The sequence below is a fragment of the Danio rerio genome, chromosome 12, assembly GCF_052040795.2.
Source record: "Danio rerio strain M-AB ecotype USA chromosome 12, GRCz13ab, whole genome shotgun sequence".
Lineage (NCBI taxonomy): Eukaryota > Metazoa > Chordata > Actinopteri > Cypriniformes > Danionidae > Danio > Danio rerio.
The window spans coordinates 28,789,709-28,813,196 of record NC_141032.1 but is presented as its reverse complement, the minus strand read 5'-3'; the positions used below and the strand labels follow the sequence as shown (position 1 = coordinate 28,813,196).

Sequence of the window (23,488 nt, the reverse complement as noted above, 5' to 3'; positions counted from 1 at the left end):
ACAATGTCAAAAAATGCCATTTTTTTATTTTATTTAAAGGCATAGTCCACTCGAAAATGAAAACTCTTTCCTCATTCACTCACTTTTGTTTCAAACCTTTGAGTTTCTTTCTTCTGTGGATCACAAAAGAGGATATTTGAAGAAAATCTTTAACCATTGACATACAATGGAAGTCAATAGTTACAACTTTCCAACTTTCTTGAAAATATATTCTCGTGTTCAACGAAGTAAAGAAGCCCATAAAGGTTTGAAACCACTTGAGGGTGGGTTAATGGTAAATAAATTCCCATTGTGGGGTGAACTATTACTTTATATACTATATTTTATCAATACTTTGATGTATTCTTAGTACAATAAATGTGCTTTCAGCACCAGTCAAATATGCTTACAAATATCTTTGACAAATATGCTGTAAATTCAGGGAGTATTTAAATTGATAGAAATTAATATCAATGTCTCTATTCTTTGGCTCCTACATATTCCAGTGTTATACATTTTTTGACAGTCTGACAATTTAAGTTTTTTGGTCATCCTTGACATACAACTAGCATTTCTTTCTCTCTAAAATGCCACCACACACTTGAACGCACCATATCGGATTGAGAACAGCACCACCTATTGGACAAACAGAATACAATTTTGCTTAAAGAGCCCATATTATGGGTTTTTGAAAATTCCCCTCTATGTAGTGTGTAACACAGCTCTAAGTGAAGTGAAGTATCCAGCTAAGGCTTAAATCTGTAAGAATACAGTGTTTAAAATTGTTGATTCATCTATAAAAGAGTCGACTCATAGTGCTTCAAACGAGTCGCCTTGATACCGATTCATTAGGTGTTTCGCCATGACGTACGAACGAAACCAAGTTATTCACGTGCACGCGCAAACCCGGGAGATTTCAAACCTGAGGCCCCGCCCTCTGACGCAGAAACCCACACACACACACACACACACACACACACACACACACACACACCCACAAACACACGCACACAAACATGCCGGTCGATTGAAGTCACACTGCAGATGGACATTATCGATTCTCTACCCAGAGATGAAACCTCAGCATTATAACCAAGCAGTTGGAAACTTCTGGAAACTACATGCTACAAAGAATACTTCATCTGCGTTTGTTAAAGTAAGGATCAGTAAAGAGTTACTTACTAATGGACGTCAGGATGAGTTTCTTCCTCCATTTCTCAAGTGTAAGTACGTGCGATTAAAGTTGCCTCGTTGACTCTAGCTTGCAAATGTATTTAGTTGTGATTTGTTACTTGTAACCGAGTGTACTGTATCAGGTTAACTGGCTATATTCTCTTATCGCGTGCAAAGTCACGTTAAAAACGCGACGGGTGCTGTTTGTTTACGGAGCTCCGTGGTAGAGGTCTGCATTACCGCGGCTTTCCCCGCGCCATATTTCTGCGGCGCGGGAATAAATTTCCGAATCAATCGCGGGAGCGGTCGGTAACAGGTTTAATTTGGGACGGGAGCGGGCTGTCTAGCAATATCGTGGATATTGCTATGCGAATGAGACAGAGCTTTGCCTGCCTGTGTGTCTGTTTGGCGCTTGTGTGTATGTGTTAGTGCGCGCGTATGAGAGAGAGAGAGAGAGAGAGAGAGCTCTGTCTGGCTGTCTCTGGACTGTTTTGCTGGGTGATTTTCGGTTATGTTCTACCCCGCTCTTTAGCGGGATCGGGCGCGGCGGGCAGAAAACGGGGCGGTTCGGGCACCGGGACAAGAAATTCTAAATATAAGCGGGAGCGGTCGGGTTCAGGCTAAAACCTGGCGGGTGCGGGCGGAAGCGGGAGCGTTGTCGTCCAGAGGTGTGTGTGTGTGTGTGGCAGCTAAAATCCACGCCTACACTATGGAGTGCGTATGAACTGTGATTACTTTTATATTGCTGATTAGCTATTGGGCATTTGATTCTCTGACTGAAGGCAGTCGACCAATCGTGACAGGCTGTCATCGGTCCAATCAGCGCAGATTAGCTTCGCGCTAAGGAGGGGTTTGGGAACAAATGAATCACTGGACGATTCATACAGGAGTCGCTGGGATAATTAGGTAAAAATAAATGCAGATTATAAGACCATGAAAGTGTTTTTTGACTTTGCATGCATATTAGACTGTTGTTGGAGACCCTTACAACCAAGATATGACCCTATTTCATGTATAATATGGGCTCTTTAAAATACTCAACTGTCTCCTAAGGCCGCACTCACACTAGGTACAGTTGCCTCGAACCGGGCCAAAGCACGCTTGTCCCCCCTCCCGTCTCCCCCGACGGCCCGCGCTCACACCTTATCGGGCCTCAGCACGCTTACGTCATCGCTGCTGCTCTGTTCAGTGAGAAGCGCTCACTATGGCAAGCCTTTTTAGCATTTAAATCTTTGTTCTGACTCCATAAATATATTTAGAGATATCTCTAATTATATTTTGACTAGTCATAATTATAATTCCACTACTCAGAATGACAATTAGAGATATCTGCAATTACAATTGTACTAGTACGAAATCAGATTGGAGATATCTGCAAATATATTATGACTAGTCATATTCCTCCATTGACTTCCATTGAAAAATATTTGCAGATATCTCTAAATGAGTTTTGATTAGTCACAATTGTAAATAGAGATATCTCTAACTGAGTTTTTACTAGTCATAATACATTTAGAGATATCTTTAATTCGTCATATTTAGAGATATTTACAAATATATTTGAAGATATCTCTAATTAATTTACTAATAGTCGAATTACAGTTGTAGATATCTTGAATTGTATTTTTGACTAGTCAAAATTCATTTGGAGATATCTCTAATTACAATTGTGACTAGTCAACTCATTTAGAGATATCTGCAAATATTTTTCAATGGAAGTCAATGAAGGAATATGACTAGTCAGTCATAATATATTTGCAGATATCTCCAATCTGACTAGTCAAAATATAATTAGAGATGTCTAAATATATTTATGGATAGTCAGAACAAGGTTTAAATGCTAAAACGGCTTGCCATACGCTCTCACCCAGTAGCACAGTGGAGATTTCTCTAGTTATATCCTTTCAGTCGTTTGTTATGCATTGACATGCAGTCAAATATTTCGCCAAACAGTCCTTAGGGATGCGGTGACATGCAGTCAGATATTTCTCCGGACAGATCCGCCACTTTTGGCGCTCATAAACAATCATAAAGCCCTCGTGCTGCAGGAATGAGGAGGTCTGCTGAAGGCGCGCAGCTGACGTGCAGTGAGGGGTTTGCGTCTTTAATAAACTACGGCAGATCACTTTGCGTTCAGCGATTTGCGATCACTGAACAGTAAGAATGATTAATAAATCCATATGAAACAGTCCCTTAAAAGTCACGTCTCGCTTTAAGTTTCGGGCTTTGAGGCGTTTTGCACTCACACACAAGCGTACCGCACCAAAGCCCAAGTAATCCGCGCTCAGGCACACCTCTTCCAACCGGGCCAGGGCCGGCCAAGTGAACCGTGCTTGAGCCCGATTCAGCGCACTCACACTTCTCAAACGATCCGGGAAACGGGCCTGGGCACGGTACGGATGGCATAGTGTAATCTCCTCTTAAAATCCGCAGAGTTCAGCTCCAACCATTAGTAAACAAACCTCAACTAATTAACCAAGATGATTGGGATTGGCAGCCTATCAGACACCACACAAAATTGATTTTAAACAGACTTCTGAGACAGCATAATGATTCAATCTGTACAATAGAATTGACAGAGCTTTGGTGATAACTAAGGTAACTTTTGCTTAATACAATACTAAATTCCTGCTAGAAATGACATCAAAAGTAGAACACATATTTATAGCTTAAGTGTCATCAATGCAATGGGCTGATGATGATGATGATGATGATGATGATGATAAGGTACATTTAATCTACTAACAAGCATCTACTTTTTTGCAACCCAGGCTAATTCTGAAAACGTACCACTATATAAGTTTTTGAAGAATGGCAAATACATACAGCTATGTTTTTTGTTTTTGCGAATCCAGCAGAGGCCGCTGTGTGCGCTTTTTCAGATCTGAAATTTCTCTTGTGCACCTGCTCTTCTTGCATAAATCCACCAGAGGCTGCTGTCGGCTGACTGTTTGATTGACTGAATGACTGACTGACTGACCGATCAACTGACCCACCCTCCTCCTTTCCTAAACCCAACAATAGAGTTTTCAAAAGCACAGATTGACCCGTCCACCCATTTCCCTAAACCCAACAAACAATTTTAAAAAGCAATGCAGTAAAAGAAAAGCCCTCATCTAATTTTTACCATGTTTTCAGATTTTACCACGTTCTCACCCTGTTATTTACTTGTTTATTTTATTTTTTGGATTCTGTTTTTGTCTTGCTCGCTTTCTGAAACTGTCCTTCACTGGACTCGAACCCCATCCTTGTGGTCAGCTCCTCTTTGAGTCTCAAGTCCGCAGACGTACATTTCGAGCTACCAGACAAACTGGTAACAGTGGGACAGCTGTCCACATGGAGGTAATCGGTCAGCTGGTAAGCCCGAAAAGAATCAGCATCTCACCCTCCCGTAGCATTCATTTTAAAGATGAAATGCAGCCATACGTACTTCTGGCTACGTAATTTGCGATCTCCAGAAATGTATAAAGGGCTACGTTTTCAGTTATTCAGTATATTTGGTTCTTGACCGTAAAACTGTGCCGTGCCATCCAGGATTTTTACATTCTTCGGTTTCCAACCATGCTCTGCACATTTGAGTTTCTTCCCCAGAGAACCTTAAACACAATAATAAGAAATTATTGCAACTATTCAGTTGTTTTGAACAAACAATAAATACAAGTATTGAAAAAATAGGCCTGTCTGACTCAATTCCAGTTTTCTGGAGCTACAGTATATGCTAAAGTGTGCACTGAAGAAGAAGTCATTATTGGATAATAATATTCTCTTTCAAATTTAAATGTCCTGTAAATCTAAAATAAGGTATTTTAGATGTTAGTAGTGTGTTTGTTTTAAGCATATGTATAGGTAAGTGTGCTACAAAACATTAGACAGTGCATGTTAAGATGATATAAACATCCAAAGCTTGCAGTTTGTCACTATCATCAATTCAAAACAGATCAACGATTTATTTCACGTCATCTCATACTTCAGTTTGTCATCAAATCTGGACTAATCAAATGCTCTCTAGTATTTGACAGGTCTCGCCCCCTTCTCATTTGCTTTTCATCTGAAGCGCTTGAGCTCAATCACTCTCACTTGCAGAGCAGTGATAAAACAAAACGCTATTGGCTGATATTGAATAAAAAATACACTTTTAGACAGTGTATGTTTTGCTCATTTGTTTTCCAATTGTAAACAGAATCTAGGAAATGAAGAAAATTGTCGTTTTTCGTTTGCTCACAAAAAAAAAAAAAAAAAAACCTGATTCTTGGCTCGATTTTTGGTTTAGGGTGGGAAAACGGATAAATGACTTTAAAATTCATTATACACATGTAGGTGGTGCTGAAATGCCCTTTTTCCTCTGATTGGCCAACCAAATCTGCACTCATAACGTCACCCTCAAAATAATATTCCTCTGCGGATCAGCACCCAGGCTTTTAATTATTATTATTTAATTAAATTAACTAAGTTTACATATTCTATCAATTGAACCACACACAGTTAGCAGGCTTACATTCATTGTATATGCATAAATTAGTAGTATTATTAGACAATTGTCATTAAAATAAGGCTATTGTTCACCGCCAAACTTTTTGCTGATATGCACCTGATGCTTAGCAAAGATTTGCAAAGACATTTCCGAGCAGAACCTGGTTTGCATAATTGATTCTGAGTAAGGCCTTTATAATAATAATAACAATAATAATAATATGCTTATAATTCGCTGCCAAACTTCTTGCTGCTGTGCACCTGATGCTGAGTTTAAAATTGGCAAACAAATGAGCAAAACGTACATGGACCACATTTCAAAGCACTTCACAGGACCTTTAAATGTTCGTTTTGTGTGAATCTTTCATTATACTTTCATTATATTTCAATTTTCAGCTCTGTTGAGTTTGTGAAGCAACTCAAATTTGAATCTTCTTCATCATATTCACATAGAAATTTGGAAATTTCATTTATTAGCTTGAATTTAGTTTTTTCCTACCTGAAAATATACGAGCATGTTAGTTATAAGTGAGTTCAGAGGTCTGAAATGTGAGTGTTTTCTGTCTTAGTCTCTCAATTCACAGGCTTGTCTGTGTGCAGCCAAATCTGGTGAGGTTAAGGTGAGACTGCATGTCGTGCCAGACATTTCCATTGTTTTTAGTCAGCAGAAGGAGGAAAAGGAGACACTCCCATGCGGCGGGTGTTTTATAACATATAATCACCGCCAGATGTTTGGCTGGTAACGCATAACAACAATGGAAATGGAGTTTTTTCTTCTTCTTTTGTCTGCAGAGGAGCGTTTCATTTAGAGAGACACATTCCTCTATATAAATGGCCCCTTTCGTTTCAACTATGTACAGTATTCAGTATAAAAAAGAGAAAAAGTATATTGTGGAATCACAAACTATTGTTATTTAAACTAACATTTACATAAGTCAGTCACACTTTTATCCTTGTACTCCTTTGGCTCAAAGCTGTAAGATTTGTTTATGAGCGTCTCACCTTCAGGATCGGCGGAATCTAGTGTTTGCTTAACAAATTTAACATTTTATCGGGAAACTCCACTTTCACACCTTACACTTTACAAATGCAACTCAAAGAAGCTAGTGTAGCTAGTTTGGCTAATGGTTGCATTGACTAGTTATTGTTATGTGGGTAACACTTTGCAATTAGGTATCATTAGTTAATGTTAGTTAATGGATTTAGTATTATGAACAAACAATAAACATTACATTTATTCTAGTATTTGTTCATGGTAGTTAACTAATGGTACATTAACAAATGCTAACGAGCGTACATTTTGATGTTAATAATATATAAATGTTACTCAATACTGTACAAGTATTGTTTATAATTAGTTCATGTTAGTAAATACCTAACCTTGAATGAACAGCAGAATGAACCGCCAACTATTCCGACATGTTTTTTACAGCGGATACCCTTACAGCTGCAACCTAGTACTGGGAAACACCCATACACTCTCATTCACATACGCACTCATACACTATGGCCAATTTAGTTCATCCAGTTGACTTTTACCACATGCCTTTGGACTGTTGGGGAAACCTTATTGTAGAGAGTGACCAATATCTGTTATAAAATAACCAATAATAACAAATGACATGTAAATAATTATGATTAGGAAATTGCATATCAGGAAATGACCAAGAATAGTAAATGCCAGTAAACAGTAAAACTACTTGCTCTACAAACAACTGTATTGCAATACATAAAAATATAATAAGAAAATACACATTTAAAACATCATTAAGGCAGCATAATAAGCTGTTTTCTTATAGTTAAAAACAAATTGAACTGAATGAAGTGAACTGGAAATCTCAAGAAAATTTTGTTCTGCTGAAGAGCGAATAAACTTTTATAATAGGAGTAATGTTGAAGATGTCTGAATAATTTTTAAATGTAACATTTATATGTAGAAATATCAAGTGAGTAATGATGCAGTAGGGTTTGTCACTGAAATACCAATAACGCAGCACTGGAAAAGGCCATTAATGATGATGTGTGCATTTAAATATACAGTATATATACTTATTGAGTCCAGAAGCTTGTGACTCACTTAAAATATTCCACACAAACATCATGAATGTCTGGCACATCAGTGAGTCTCTCAGCAGCCGGCAGCTTGTGTTATTGAGTTTTGTAAACACAAATTGAAATGATGAGGTTATGTCTCTCAGTAACAGTGTGAGGAGTTGTTTCCAGGGCACATTATCTCGAAAGCCTGAGTGTTTGGGAGATTTGTTTTAGACTGTAAAGTGAAAAGGCTGCTGTGCCAGTTTGTCAGATGGGCACCACATACCTCACCTGCCTCTCAGCCCTGTCCCATTCAGATCATTCATTTAGCCTTCTGCTTGCCTTTTGGCAAATTTGAGGAATAGAATATCAGATTTAGGTCTTTACCACAATATGCTGTGCAGAAATAGTAATGCAAGCACACAGGCTGAAGTTTACTAGTGTTTCATAGCATAAATGTCAGGAGGTTATTGTCACAAACCCTTACATATACAGTACACAGTCTCACATTTCAGTACTATGTATTACTATTATTAACATTAAATGATAAAAGAAGGTATGAGAAGTATGTGCATATACATACATACATGCATACATACATACATACATACATTTGTCTATTTTATGACCTATTTTATCAATTTAACAAGATCCCAAATCTATTATAAATTAATAATTGCTTATATAACACTAGATTTTGTAAAACACATTATAATTGCATACATGTGCGCACACACCCCTATATAATTTATTTTATATGTAATTGTCAATTCAGGACCATTTATATATATATATATATATATATATATATATATATATATATATATATATATATATATATATATATATATATATATATATATATAATTTTCTTTTATTAATTTAATAGCTTTTCTAAACTTTAACATTTTATTACATACACATTATATAGTAATGTAATGTTTTATAATAATATTTTCTAATTTTTTTAATTCAAGAAAAATCTGAAATTTTGAAATCATTGTTATTGTTAATCATTATTTATTATTAATAATGATATTATATACTGCATAATATACATACATACAGTGCTCAGCATATATAAGTACACACCTCACAAATCTCTTTAAAATTCATATTTTTAATAGGAAGTTATGCAATATTATATTTGTGCATTCACATTAGTTTACTCAGTACTGAAGCCAAATCTGGAACTTATCTAACAAAATAATTTACGATAACGGTCCAAAAACTAGTACACCCAAATTTATATTATAGAAAAATATTAAATACAAATTAAAAAAAGGAAAAATCTAGAGAAGAGAAAAATGTAAAGATTTAGTTGAAAATGTGTAGGTTGTGATTTTTTTTTTTTTTTTTTTTTTTTTTTTGCAATTTTAGCTTGAATTTATTTGTATTATCTTTCAGTTTCTAAATATGTTTGGTGACGACTAAAATATTATTTTAATAGATATATCTGTTTAATAAATCTGTTTTGTTTAAATGCACCAAAATACATTGCTATATTCACTGAGAAAAATGAATACAAATATTCATTTACAGAATGGGGTGTACTCAATTATGATGAGCACTGTATACTGTTTACAATTGTAATTGTTTGTACAATATCATTTAATATTATATATAATAAAATTTTATGCTATATTAAGGCTCTTCGATTAGTTTTTTTTTAAATCGCTGTGCAGCTTCCTGAAATTTCTGCTTGAATATTGTCACTTGAATATGTTCATTATTAAAAAATTATATTTTTATGTGCTTTACTCTCACTGTGTCATCCTTGTGCTTTTGAACAGATTGGCTATGGCACAACTGAAAACAGCCCTGTGACATTCTGTGGCTTTCCTGTGGACAGTGCAGAGAGAAAGATAGAGACTGTTGGATGTATTTCCCCACACACCGAGGTGCACTTTCAAACACCACTTTATTAAGGTGCTCTTTAGGCATCAGTTCTAGCACACTGAATTATTGTTTCTCCATTAGGCTAAAGTCGTGGACCCTACAACAGGAGAGATCGTGCCTCTGGGGGCTCAGGGGGAGCTGATGATCAGAGGGTATTGTGTGATGCTGGAGTACTGGCAGGATGAGGAGAAGACCCGTGAGTGCATCACGAAAGACCGCTGGTACAAAACTGGGTAAGTGTGCTTGATACTCCTCATTACATTGTTATAAATTATATCCCAGCTGTCTTGACTGAGTGTCTCTGCTGTGTGGTTCATACAGTGATATTGCCAGTTTGGACCAGTTTGCATACTGCAAAATAGAGGGGCGCATCAAAGATTTGATCATCCGAGGAGGAGAAAACATCTATCCTGCTGAAATTGAGCAGTTTCTGCACACACATCCCAAAATTCTAGAAGCACAGGTCAGCAGCGTCTATAAAAAAATGTTTATATTTACCTTTAGCACTTCATAATTCTCAGAAACAAATTATTAGCTTCAATAATGTTAGCTGGAGAAAGTCAATATAGGCTACTGATATACTAGCAAAGACTAACAACTAACTAACTAAAACATGCTAGCAAAGAGTGTAAATATGGTATAATGCTAGTGTAATTATAATTAATGCTTGCATGGTGTTAAAACTTGGTACTAAAGTGTTAGAACCATCATAGCAACTTGCAAAATCTGCCTAATAATCGGTGCTGACAAAATGTAATTTGTGGTAAACTATGCTAACAATATGCCAACTCATTCTATTAACATGTCAAATGTGTTAAAAATAGCATGCTAATTCAAGTTAGCAACCTGGCGACCTGCTAGTAAAATACTAACCATTCTAACAACATGTCAATTGATGGTGTCAATGTGTCTTGTAGTAAATTCATTTTAGCCACAGGATATAGGATAATAAAACATGCTAGCAAAAATTTAAGTCTTATCTGTTTGGAAGCAACTTGTTATGTCATGCTAGCAATTAACTCACTGAACAGTTCAAGCGTATTGCCCATGTGTTAAAAATACTATCAACAAATGTTTAACAGGGTAGAAAAGTGAAAGAAATGGCTATTAATTGCTGAAAAAGCCTGTGTATGTTGGTAAGTTATGTTTTAATCCTGGTTTATACTGGTTCCTGCTGCTTCCCTACAGCACATGACCAGGAATGAATGAATAAAGAACCAGAAAGAACCATAAACCAGCATCCAAACAAACCTTGCCAGTGCATTCTGTTTTTTCATCAAGGATTAGAAACATGCAAGCAATGGCTAATGTTAGAAACAAATAAAATAGACATGCTAGTAAGATGCTAATTAATTCTGTCAACAAATTAAAACTTTAGCCTTGTGTTAAAACATGTTAGAAATGTGTTTAATCATGCTAACAACATGCCAATTCTTTCTAGCAGTGCTAACTGCATGGTTGCAACCTATAAAATCATGTAATACACGTGTTGAAATATTCTAGAAATATTTCAAAATCTGCTATGTTACAGTTGAATGAATTATGTCATGATATCAACATGTAAACATGGTTTAACTTTTAGTCCAGGCTTTTTTAACTGTGCTATCTGGTTTTCATTAACTGTTAGCCACCATTTTATAGTTAGCAAGGTTGTTTGAGCATTTTTAATGTCTGTTTTTTTCACACAGGTGGTTGGTGTGAAGGATGAGAGGATGGGAGAGGAAGTATGTGCTTGTATTCGACTTAAGGAGGGTCAGGAATGCACTGTAGAAGAGATTAAGGCTTACTGCAAAGGAAAGGTCAGGAAATTTGGATTCTCAAGCTTGTGTGTGTCTCCCTGCACATGTACACACTTGTTCACCATTAAAATGTTTATATACAATTTATTAGATTGTGAATATTCACTGGAGTAAATTTAATATGTAATTTAAACATAGAAATACACAAACAATTATTATTAAACAAATATAAAGAATATCTGAAATCATGTTACTTGAGTCATTTAGGAAATCTAATTCTTATATAAAAATAAATACATTTCCTTTAATTACATTTCTTCCATTATACTCAATAATCCATTTTTAAAATAAACAAAGTTACTTTCAGAGTTAAGCACTTCAATATACTTTTTTCCTTTATTTTTATGCTAAGAACAGATGTCATTGTTTATACAGAGATAGATGTTTTTTAAAATAAACCCACTTCTTAAAACATTGCCAAATAAATTGACTGTAATGATAATAAAAAGTGAAGACACACATGAAAATAATAGAAATAAACAGCAAAATTGTATAAAATAAGATAGTAATAAATAAATAGACAACCATACTTGCCCAAACTTGGTCCTGGAGGGCCAGTGTCCAGTAGAGTTTAGCTCCAACTTGCCTCAACACACCTGCCAGGACACTTCTAGCGAGCCTACTAAGAGCTTGATTAGCTAGCCCAGGTGGGTCTGATTGTGGTTGGATCTAAACTATGCAGGACACCATACCCTCCAGGAGCAAGTTTGGGCACCCCTGGTCTGGACAGACAAAGAAAAGAAAAGGAAATTACAGTTACATACAAGATAAGTCACATTGTTCCCCAGGAAGTACATTTATAGCGGAGCACTGCCAAACGTTTGCTCTTCAGATCTTCAATCCAGTGTGATGCTTTAGATGGATTTAAAGACTCCCAATGCAATAGAATTAGTCTGTGAGCGAGTAAAGATACAAAGTCAGACTCAATTCACCACGTAGAATGCCAAACAATGCAAATTCCGCACATGACTTAAGCTGCACTTAAGACTATATATCGAATATGGTTGACGAGTATGGCAAGTCTTTTGACATTTAATCTATAACCCATACTAGTATTTATTTATATGTTAATAGTGCATAGTTTTCAGATTCTAGTATCTTTCCATTAAGTACTATTACTTATTTGTGCATATTCATTTGATTCTAGTGCCTATTATTTAGATACTAGTGCTTTTTAAAAATATACTAGTTCTTACTCATTAGACACTAGTTCTTTTTATTAGATACGAGTGCTCATTCATTAGATACTAGTACCTATTAAATAGATAATAGTACTTATGTATTAGATATTAGTACTTGTTTTAGTAGTGACTAGTAACTATTATGTTGTTACTAGTAATACATTTAAAGAAATTCTATTTATTTCTATCGGATCTGTCATTGAAATATCAACTAATCAGTTTTAAAATATACAAAAGTATTTTACTATTACTATTTATAACTATTTTAATAGTTATAAAAGATACTAGTGTCTAGTAAATAAATACTAGTACTGATGAACAGTTACTAGTATCTAATGAATTGGTATCCATTAAATAAATACCGGTATCTATTAATTACTTTCTGATTAACGACTAGTATGTAAAAATATGTCCAGCTGGAATACATACTAGTCAAAACTGAATAGATGATATCTCAATGAAAGATCCCATAGAAATCATTGGGAAAAAAATTAATGTGTTACTATTAACAAAAGAATAGTTACTAGTCACTATTAAAATAGATGCTACTATGCAATGAATAAGTACTAGTAACTAATGAATGAGCACTAGTATCTAATAAAAAGCACTAGTGTCTAATGAGTAAGCACTAGTATATTTTGTAAAAGCACTAGAATCTAAATAATAAGCACTAGTATCTAATGAATAGGCACTAGTATCTAATACATATTGAAGTATCTAAGTACTAGTACTTAATGGATAAAGTAATAGTATCTAAAAAATAAGCTCTAGAAACATGAAAACAAACACCAGTATGGGTTATAGATTAAATGTCAACACAGCTTGCCATAGGCGCATAAGGAGTAAGCTTAGGGCACATTCAAAACATGTGAGATAAGTCTGCTTCACCTGTGTGACAATTTATACAGATCTTGTCAAAAGTAGAGTTAAAAGATGCTCTCCGTGATCTCTGTATAGTTTTTTGCATGAATAAATGTATTTTGTTTATTTGTATCTATAATATATTAATCAATTCAATTACACTCCATTTTTAAAAACAAACATTTAACAAATTGGTGAAGTTTGTTTCTCGCCACTGTCGCCTCTGGCTTGCTTGGTTTAGGACTTGTGGAGCTGTGCATTGATGGATTTGCTCTTCAGTGTTTGGACTTTCAGCAGTGAAATTTAAACCACACTGAACTCAACTAGACGGAGAGTTTCAATTTACTAGAGCTTCTATGTTAAGCTGCTTTGACACAACCTACACTGTAAACGCGCTATTGAAATAAAGATGAATTGAAAATGCAAACAATAATAATTATGAATATGATTTAACAACAATACTACACAACTGTTCAAATTCTGCTGTTATTTTTGCAGATTGCCCATTACAAGGTGCCGCGCTATATATTGTTTGTTCAGGATTATCCTCTGACAATTACAGGCAAGGTAAGTGATACGCTATTATATTAAAGATTCATATTATTGCTTACAAATGAACATTTCAGAAAATTCCTTTAGTTTAGAGAAAGTCAATTCACCATCGCCTTTACAGAATCAACCTCTTTTTAGTCACCACTCCTTTCTGTATCTCTGTAGATACATCATGTTAAAAATAAAGTGTAGGAACTGTTTTGTTGGGCTGCTTCACATTTGTCTCTAGACAGAAGAAATTGAAGCAATTTCCCTGTCTGAATCAAACCCAGAGAAGTGGTTTCAGGCATTCGAGGGCTACTGTGACACCTTTTGCTTTTAAAGGCTTGTGGTTTGCTGTCGACAGATTGAACCCTTTAATAGCACTACAGCTGTTCTTTTCTTCATCTCTCTCTCAGATCCAGAAGCACAAACTGCGCGAGCGGACCGAAAAACAGCTCGGACTGTGATGATGGCATCTGTGGGATTTTTTTAAACCGTTACAAGCAGGAAATTATGCTAAGGACTTTACTAGGTCACTTTTGTGATTTCCACATTTATAATTAGACCCATCATGTTTTATATGTGCACGATATTACACTAAGTTACCACAATTTTAGAAAAACCAGTGGCATTTCACTATCTTAATGGAACAATTCACCCCAAAGACTTGCTGTTAATTTACTTAAACTCAGGCCTTCCAAGATTGAAGTCAACTTGTTTCTTCAGTATCAGCTCACATGTGGGATTGTATCCGCAAATTCTCAGAAGCCACAGATATTGGTTTTGTTTAGTCTGTATATGGCTTTTATCAGTGTTTGGTATCTGTTTATGATGGAAAAACAGCTACCGAGTAAATTAACAGCAACTTTTACCTCTCTCTCTTTACAAATCATGTACTTTTAATTGTTTTTATTTTGTTATGAATTGCATACGATTGATTCACAATCATGGGTAGTGGGATACAAAAATAGTCATAGAAATTAGTTACTCTATGCATGCTTATATTAAGTAAATGTATTAATACATGTCTAATAAAATGAACCTACCAATTATAATTCTCATGAAACAAAAAGACAAAAACAATGTGTTGTCAGTTGTCTTGAATGGACATCTGCTCCACAAAAAACCTTTGAAATTCCCGAAACACCCTAAAGTAGTGTATTTAAGGCATTAATGTGGTCTTTTTGTTGGCTGTGGTGTGGTTTGGGCTCATTGTGATCTCAGGTGCAGCGTGTCGGTGTTCATTTAGGCTTCGCTGCTTTCCTGCTTGGCTTGAGATGTGAACATTTGGACGCTGGTTTTGAGACCATATGGAGAAGCAGGTCGCCTCTCAGCTTTCTAATGGGTCTGCTGGAAACTAATGGCCACTCTGGTTTGGACTAGCGCATAGTTTTGTGAGGATCATTTATTTAGGTTGAGACTTTACAAAGCAAGGCACTGGACAAAACCCCAGACATTCTTTGCGAATTTCTGCGCAGCTCATAATGGAATCAGTCATTCTCCGTGTGTTTCTTGAGGTCATTATGGGATGCATTCAGTGGGCTGTGTGACGCATTTCATCAAATTAACGGTGATTCATTATTCGGTGAAAGGATCATCGAATTTGGAGTCTAGCATGAGTGAAAATCTGAAAAGGAGATGAAGTACAGTATGTGAACAGTGATGTCTCCCCCGTGTGTCCTTTGGTAGAATAGCAATAACAGGATGTCTTTAAGCTGCTTTTTCTACATCTTTGGGATTTAGAAATTGAGTGTGATGCAAAATTTTTTGCTAAAATACAAAACAATAGTCAGGTTATTTATGTAATTTCGTCAAATAAACACAATTTTATTTGACTAAAATACATAATTATTAATAATTACATGTTTTACAATACTAATGACTTTACAGCACATCCTGTATTTGACCTAAAAAAAAAACATAATTTTAGAGCAGTTTATTTTTAGAATGAATTTTATATTTCAGTGGCTTGAAAATGAGAGTAATTAAACCAACTATTAAACATAAGTAAACTACCTGACAAAAGTCTTGTTGTCAATCCCAGTTGTACGAGCAACAAATAATAACTTGACTTCTAGTTGATCATTCGGAAAAGTGGCAGAAGGTAGATTTTTTTCAGATAAATTATCTGTTGAACTGTATCCCAATCATTACAAACACTGCAGAAGACCTACTGGAACCCACACAGACCCAAGATTCTCAAAGAAATCTGTCAAGTTTGGTGAAGGAAAAATCATGGTTTGGGGTGACATTCAGTATGGGAGCGTGTGAGAGATCTGCAGAGTGGATGGCAACATCAACAGCCTGAGGTATCAAGACATTTGTGTTGCTCATTACATTATAAAGCACAGGGGAGGGCAAATTCTTCAGCCTCCACATCTAAGTTCCTGAAAGAAAAAAAGGTCAAGGTGCTTCAAGATTCGAGGGTCCAGCCATGCTTTATAAAATAATTTTAATTGCTTTATAAATAATAATTCAATATGATTTCTTTATTATTTTATATTATTATACAAGTAGGATTAGAGTTCAGCCAAAAATAAAAATAATATTATCGCTATTGCATGTTACAGTAGGTCGGGCTGCTGAAATAACCTTGAATGTTTTTTTTAAATTAGTTTTTTTCAAACAAAGTTGCAAACAAGCATCTGAGTTATACAGTAATTCGAATGTGCATCCTATACTAACACTGAGAAGAAACTGTTGAATGTTGTTATTTTTGATTTATGTGAATACAGAAGTATTCTGGTAGCTTGATAATATTTTATTTGAAGACATATGGTCTGTCTTGAGGATGTTTTTTCAATGTTTGGACCATTGGTGTTAATGGAGGATGAGGGAGCTCTCAAATTTTATCTAAAATATGTTCATTTGTGTTATGAAGATGAACAAAGGTCTCAGGGGGTTGAAATGACGGTCAGTAAATAATCACAGATTTTTGCTTTTGAATGAACAATTGATGAAAATCATCTTTTGGACGCTATTTGGACAGAACTGTGGTAGGTATTGGGGTCATATAAACACAACAAGTCTCTTTAAATTTCCTGACGTTAAAATAGGATCCAAATCCTTCCCATTTTAAGGCCCACCTTAACGTGATGTTGGAGTTTGATTTCCACACCCATTAAATCGATTGACAGTTGAGTATTAACATGTCTCTGTAGTGACGTGTATAATCATATTAACAAGATAGCACGTTTGCAAAGCAACTGGGATTAAAAGATCTGTTGAGCTTTCTGTGATCATCATCAAATGTGATCAAGAATGAGTTTTACAAGTTCAAAACGTTTTTAAAACAGTGCATGTTTGTAATTATTTACAGAGATTTTACCGTCTTCATCTCCACAGCCGCTTGCCAGTACAATTATAAAAGAAGACGATTCAATCCCGGCTTGTGGATGTTAAATCAGGTTTATTTTGTACATTAACATCACGGATATCCATACAGCAGTGGATATTAACGTGTATCCTGTCACATTTGCTTGCAAAGTTAAACATGCACTGTCGGTGTCTGCTGTGTGTGTGCGTGAACATTGTGTGTGACTCATCGTTGCAACTTCACAACAAATACATCAAATAACCACTGGTAAAGTTCTTAATGTAGTATTTCTCACAAATGTTATGTGAGATCTGCTTCCTTCATGTCTGTCACTGTGCTGTTTATCTCACGCAGCAGAGGTGGAGATTAAGGCACACTCTGGCAGGTACATGGAAACGGTGGGTGGGGAGAACTAGCATTAAAGGCGCAGGCCAAAAAAAAAAACAGCTAAAATGTGTTCAAGCAGTCAATATCAGTATTCTGAAAGCTATAATAAATAATCTGATGGGTATTTTAAGCTGACACTTTACAGATGCATTCTGGAGAAACAAAAGACTTCTTTTAAATCTTGAAAAGGGGGAAAAATGTATGCCCTTTTAAGTTATTTGATTTGTACATAAATATCCTGAAAGACAATATAACATTACTTCATATATATTTTGAGTTATTACCCCACAAAAGTTTACACTTTTCTTAGATTTAATATGCTTTTTATCCATACAAAATGTTTTGTGTTTTATAAATGTAATTTATTGCAGCCACTAAAATCAGATCCCTATACATTTTCTTTAAATTAAAAATAAACACAATAATATTAATTAAGAAAATAGGCATTTGTTTATTTTGAATAACCTTAAATGGCATAATGTAAACATTTACAGGCTGTGTCTTCAGTCTTTTGGCAGTGGAATTCCGACTGCTGATTGGCTCTGTCCCTGCAGTGCGTGTCTGGCTGTGTCCACCTGTTTTTGTGTGCAGTGCTCCTGTAAGAAAACACAGGCCAGGTTCCGGAGGCGTGGGTTCTGTGTGTGGGAGAAGCGCAGCATACACTGCACCACAGCACTGTCTGTGATCTCAGAGCGAGAGGACGCTGTGATGAGGTTCATCAGTGTTGTGATGGCGGACAGAACCGTCTCGTCTCTGCTGCTGGACAGGCAAGAGATCACCAACGGCACACCACCGCTCTGCAGAATCTGATCTCGAGACTCCAGCTCCATACTGAGGTTACATAAACCACCTGCAGGGTTTCAAACACTCTTGTTTTACATAAATGGATTATGATATACAGTGCATATACAGATCATTTTATTGTTTGATCTTGTGCTCAAATTATTCTTGAGTTGTTTTTAGATGAGAGTAGAGGCTTTTTTCTTCTTCTTGAAATCGCCTTGCGGTGGTGATGTCGGATTGTAGTTTTAGAGACTTTCAGAAATATTTCTGCAAATCTTCGCTTGTGATTCTTAGAGATTTTTTAGCCCCTCAAATCTTGCTCGTAATCATGGCACATATATTTTAAAAATATATTATTAATATTATTATATTAAGTGCCTATAGAAAATCATCATACTCCTTTGAAATAATTACTGTCATACAGCTTGAAATCAAACCACATTTTAAATAACTTTTCCAGCCTTTGAAATGTTTTTGTAGCCTTCTAACCTGTGCTTTTCTACAACTTAATCCTGGGTGTAATGCGAGTAAAGGTATAAATCTTAACAAGGTACAATGATTTTCTATGGGCACTGTATTTTTATAAAACTGTTTGCATAGTTTTCGCTCATTGAGTGCAGGTTTTTGTTTTAGCTAATACTTTGAGCAAAAAGATCAAAATGTTAAAACAGTGATATTACAGCTATACTAACCAATTCCAAACTCCACAAAGTTTTCGTTCTCTTCTGTCAGCATGTCCAGGAAGAGCTCAGTGACCTGCAGTGTTCGCAGAGCCTCCATGTTGGATGGATCGTAAGCAAAATTGGCCAGATTAGCCAGCACTTGCTCTTTAGCCTCTGTTAAACATGAATTATTATTAATATTAATAACAACAATACATTTTTACCTATTCTAATTCTAAAAAGGAATAATATTAATATATTAGTAATATATATGAGTAATATAAGGAATAATATATATGATTACATTTCTTATTGAATATATGAACTCCATTTTAATGTTATTTTATATTAATCAATTTAATGGCAGTGCATTTTTAAAATACACATTTAGTCATTAAAAAAAGGTTATTAAAATTATTAAAAACTGTTGAGAAAATTGTCTCTCCATTAAACAGCATTAGGGAAATTTTTGACACATAAAATTTCACAGAAGGGCTGATAATTTTATCAACTGTTTGCAGTATATCTTATGTGGAGTGGCTGTGACAATTATTAAACAGCATTGTTTCCCACTGTTTGTCACTGCAAAGGTTTACATCACAAAAGCAGTGTTAACTTATTTTAATGGAGCAGAGTTTAATAACTAAAGGTGAAAAATCAATAGAAACTATCATCAAATTCCAAACTGTTTTGGTACTGTATTGAATTGTATTGGTTTAAAATGAAATGTAATGGTCACTGTGATTGTTGCATGCTATTGCTGTTTATAATCAACATTTTAAAACTAATAAATCTTAATGGAATATGACCTGAAGCACACCAGAAACCATCCAAATATAGTGGTTGACTGTAGCGCAGTTATTTGAGGGTTTTCTGGCAGAGGATGGCAGGGTGTTACTCAGAACACTGATGTTGGTTAAGTGATTGTAATAGGTGCAAACTGCTGCAAGCACACACATGTGTAAGGCTTTATCATACCATCACTGTCAGTGTCCTGAAACTCTGTGACGAGACCCTGCAGATACTCAAACCTGTCAGATACAGAGAAGCGGTTCTTTCCTGCCATCACTGATAAATCATGGGTAACATGGGCTCAACACCTGCACACAGAAAAGAGGTATGTAAATATCTGTTACTAACTGTTTGTGATGGATGGATAGATGGATAGATAGAGCGAGCTTCATTACACTATGAAACCCATAATAGCAATATAAACTGTTCGTAATACCTTTGTAATATATAAAACACGATAACAAAACCGTTAATAAAGTCAAGACATTACATTAAAACAGAAAAATTGACTTACTAGTGCAAAGTCGGCTGTAAGTTGCGACAGGCTTCTGTTTCTATTTTATTTAACGTTACAGATAAATTTAATCAAGAAAACTTATTTGAAGCCGATGCAGCAACACATCTGGTCCGTCACCAAAGAACTTCCCCGCTTTTACCGTAATCTGTAGTTCCTTCGATTTAACGTTCCCTTCTCATGAATCTGCTTGTCCGCAGAATAATATAGCGCATACTTATAATGGATAAAATAGTAAAGAAACCCCCTCCTACTTCTTAAAACAACGTCGCAAATACATTTAGTAAACTATTGTATAACGTTAACCCACACACCGGAAGTAATGCTTAACTTAGGGTTAATATGCGCAGTATATATTCATCCGTGTGGAGGTCAGAAATACAGTTTCACTCAGACTTTTGCCATTCAGTTGATAGTTAACGCTAGTTACACTGAAGGTAAAAATCTCCACAATGAAACAGCACAAACTATCAACAGGAAAGCGTTTGACAAAGCCGATACTTTTCGGGACGTTGCTCGTAGGTTTGGCCACGGCATTTATGAACAGGTGAGAAAACACACTCACACACACACACACACCCCCCTTGACATTCACACCCTCAACGTGTCACAGTGTTTACATATACAAAATATTGTGCAGTATATAAAATCTAATTACGTGCAAACATGAGCCCTTAACGAACGGCAGTGCACGATTTCATTGTTTACCAAACATAACATTTGTGTAACGATACTCTCTTAAGGTAGTTTCTTTATTTGCATCACTGAAGACTCTTTAACACATGGGTCTCAAACTCGATTCCTGCAAGGCCTCAACTCTGCAGTTTTGCTCCAACCCTGATCAAACACAGCTCCAAATAATCAAGGTGTTTAAACTAAGCAGGTGTGAGTTAAAGGTGGTTAACAGTTAGAGCTAAACTGTGCAGAGCCGCGGCCCTCCAGGAATTTGGACACCCCTGGTTTAACATCTATGAACATTTTATTCCACAAATGTTATTATTTTAATGGAGTTAGGTTAGTCAGATTATTAAAATAAGCGACACGGTGGCTCAGTGGTTAGAACTGTCAGGGAGAAGGTCGCTGGTTCGAGTTCCAGGTTGGTCTGTTGCCATTTCTGTGTGGAGTTTGCATCTTCTCTCCCTGTGTTGGTGTGGGTTTCCTCCGGGTGCTCCGGTTTCCCCTCACAGTCCAAAAACATGTGTTATAGGTGAATTGAATAAGCTAAATTGGCCTTAGTCTGTGAGAAGGTGTGTATGGGTGCTTCCCAGTACAGGGTTGCAGCTGGAAGGGCATCCGCTGTGCAAAACAAATGCTGGAACAGTTGGTTGGTTCATTCTGCTGTGGCGACAGTTGATGGATAAAGGAACTAAGCTGAAGGAAAATGAATGAATGAAAGATTATTATAATGCTCTACACACACACGCACAGTTTTGAATGAAAGAATCACTGAGGAACCCAAAATGATTATGATACTTGATTATGGTACACCGACCACATTGCTGCTGCTTTTTAAAATAATTTTTACAATATGCACTTTTTTCATTATACCTTTTATGCAACAAATGTTTCATTAGTGTTAAAGGTTCTTTATGGGACAGTATTTAACCAACCCTTTTATTTTAATAGTGTACCAGAATCTGAAACTACAATTTGAGAATAATTGCAAGCACTGACAAAAGTATAGGCTTAATGTAGAACTTTGAGTGATGCCTATAAGCACTGAAACAAAATCAGTGTGCTTACTGCTGATCTTTGATTGTGGTTTGTACATGAAGGCATTTGTTCATGGAGGATGTGTCAGATCTCAGAGAGCAGGAAAGATCCCGTCATGAGGCCAAACGTCTGGAGGTGCTGGAAAGAAGGCAGAAACAAATGGAGGAACTTGCAAGTAAGAGTGCAGGCGGCAGGTGAGACGACTGACACACACCTGCAGGAAACCACCACTGAAGAAAACAAACACAGGACCTTTTTTGCCAATATCATTTCGGGAAGTGTTCTTTGAGTCCTCGGTTGTTGCTAATATCGGACTGATGATGCTTTGAGTGATGTAGAAAGAAAGTCAAGTATAGCCAACGTAGTATTGTACAGTGTATATATATACATGTTTTGCTGACAATTATGGTTTTAACTGGTTGCCTTGATTATATTTTGTAAGATGTGGTTAAGGCATTGATAAGATGCAATTGGTGTAAATCGTAGGCCAAATATGTGTTCCTAAAATGTACGGCACTGACAAAAACTATGTGGATTGAATTAGAGGGGAAACATATTGATTAAAATATTCATTTCTTTAAATAAAAAGCCTACACATTTCTGTTTTTTTTGATTAATTAAAAATCGTTAGACGGTACTTTATAATGTTGTCTAAACATATACAGTGCAAACATTTTAAATCATTGAAATAAACCTGTTTAACATGTTTTGTTATGCTGGTGGAAAGTCTCTTCACATTTCAATAGTAATGATTACAGTAAATGTTCTAAATGTATTTATATGTGTTTTTATTTTCTGGGTAAAGTATAAGACTAAATAATGTTTATCCAATTAAAATTTGTCAGCCGACAATTCCCATAATTCTGATAAGTAGCCCAAACTGTCTGTCAACAAATGTAGATTTGTACATCTGTGCACCCCTGTTCATGTAGATCCGCTGTTTGCGCATGTACGCGCATGTACGCGCACCTCGTTTAAGTGCACACGAGGCCATGAGAGCAGTAAAAACACCATAGCTGAAGTATTTCTTTAAGATGGGTAATGTTTTGTTTTAAAACTATTTTAGTCTTGCAAAGCTGATGTAGATTATGTTGTGTTATGAATGGGTTATATGCACAGAAGTGTTGTTCAGCCACTGAAATATCCTGCTGAAAGAGTTCATAAGCTCCCTTTTACAGCATCAATAATGTAGACTTTTATATAGTTTTACATCAAAACATCAGTAAGTAGCGCTATTCCGCCTAGCCTGCTTTACTGAGCTAAAGTTGGTTTTATATTCACATTGGTTCATTTTTGAACAATGATGACATGTAAAGCACTCCCTTTATTGTTTACCATCCTACTCTGAACATTCGGTCTGAAATAGCATGTCAGTATGGCTTAATAATAAG

The 23,488-nt window shown here is 35.8% G+C and overlaps 2 protein-coding genes and 1 long non-coding RNA gene across 7 annotated transcripts in view; 2 read left to right on the top strand and 1 right to left on the bottom strand.

Moving 5' to 3' along the window:
- The window catches only part of acsf2 (acyl-CoA synthetase family member 2), a 40,970-nt gene extending 25,965 nt beyond the window's left edge, over positions 1 to 15,005 (top strand). For 2 of the 3 annotated variants that reach the window (NM_001045419.2, NM_001139438.1), the window contains 6 exons: positions 9,450 to 9,557; positions 9,637 to 9,788; positions 9,877 to 10,018; positions 11,244 to 11,354; positions 13,895 to 13,963; positions 14,347 to 15,005. In NM_001045419.2, coding sequence (NP_001038884.2) covers positions 9,450 to 9,557; positions 9,637 to 9,788; positions 9,877 to 10,018; positions 11,244 to 11,354; positions 13,895 to 13,963; positions 14,347 to 14,397 — 633 coding nt within the window. In that variant the 3' untranslated portion in view covers positions 14,398 to 15,005. Of the gene's footprint in view, positions 1 to 9,449; positions 9,558 to 9,636; positions 9,789 to 9,876; positions 10,019 to 11,243; positions 11,837 to 12,053; positions 12,126 to 13,894; positions 13,964 to 14,346 lie in introns of those variants that run through there. The other variant, XR_015503586.1, reaches the window with a different exon arrangement.
- A 2,314-nt stretch (positions 15,006 to 17,319) lies between these two features.
- On the bottom strand, positions 17,320 to 20,505 carry armc7 (armadillo repeat containing 7). Of its 3 annotated transcripts, XM_087275395.1 has the most exons (5): positions 20,385 to 20,505; positions 20,057 to 20,178; positions 19,888 to 19,951; positions 19,109 to 19,252; positions 18,061 to 18,483 (listed from the first exon to the last, which is right to left on the bottom strand). In XM_087275395.1, the coding sequence occupies exons 4-5, from the start codon at positions 19,194 to 19,196 to the stop codon at positions 18,137 to 18,139; spliced, it is 435 nt and encodes a 144-aa protein (XP_087131521.1). In that variant the 5' UTR covers positions 19,197 to 19,252; positions 19,888 to 19,951; positions 20,057 to 20,178; positions 20,385 to 20,505; the 3' UTR covers positions 18,061 to 18,136.
- Positions 20,506 to 20,764: 259 nt separating this feature from the next.
- On the top strand, positions 20,765 to 22,685 carry si:dkey-287g12.6. Its single transcript, XR_015504194.1, has 2 exons — positions 20,765 to 20,931; positions 22,160 to 22,685. It is a non-coding gene; the product is annotated as a si:dkey-287g12.6 (long non-coding RNA).
- The last annotated feature ends 803 nt before the right edge of the window (positions 22,686 to 23,488 follow it).

What these genes read in the sequence shown, in the direction of transcription:
- armc7 (XM_087275395.1), bottom strand. Translation starts at nt 19,196, where the DNA reads ATGGAGGCTCTGCGAACACTGCAGGTCACTGAGCTCTTCCTGGACATG. An exon ending in CTTTGTGGAGTTTGGAATTG is followed by an intron (nt 18,484 to 19,108) that starts GTTAGTATAGCT and finishes GAAACCCTGCAG; the next exon opens with GTGGTTTATGTAACCTCAGT.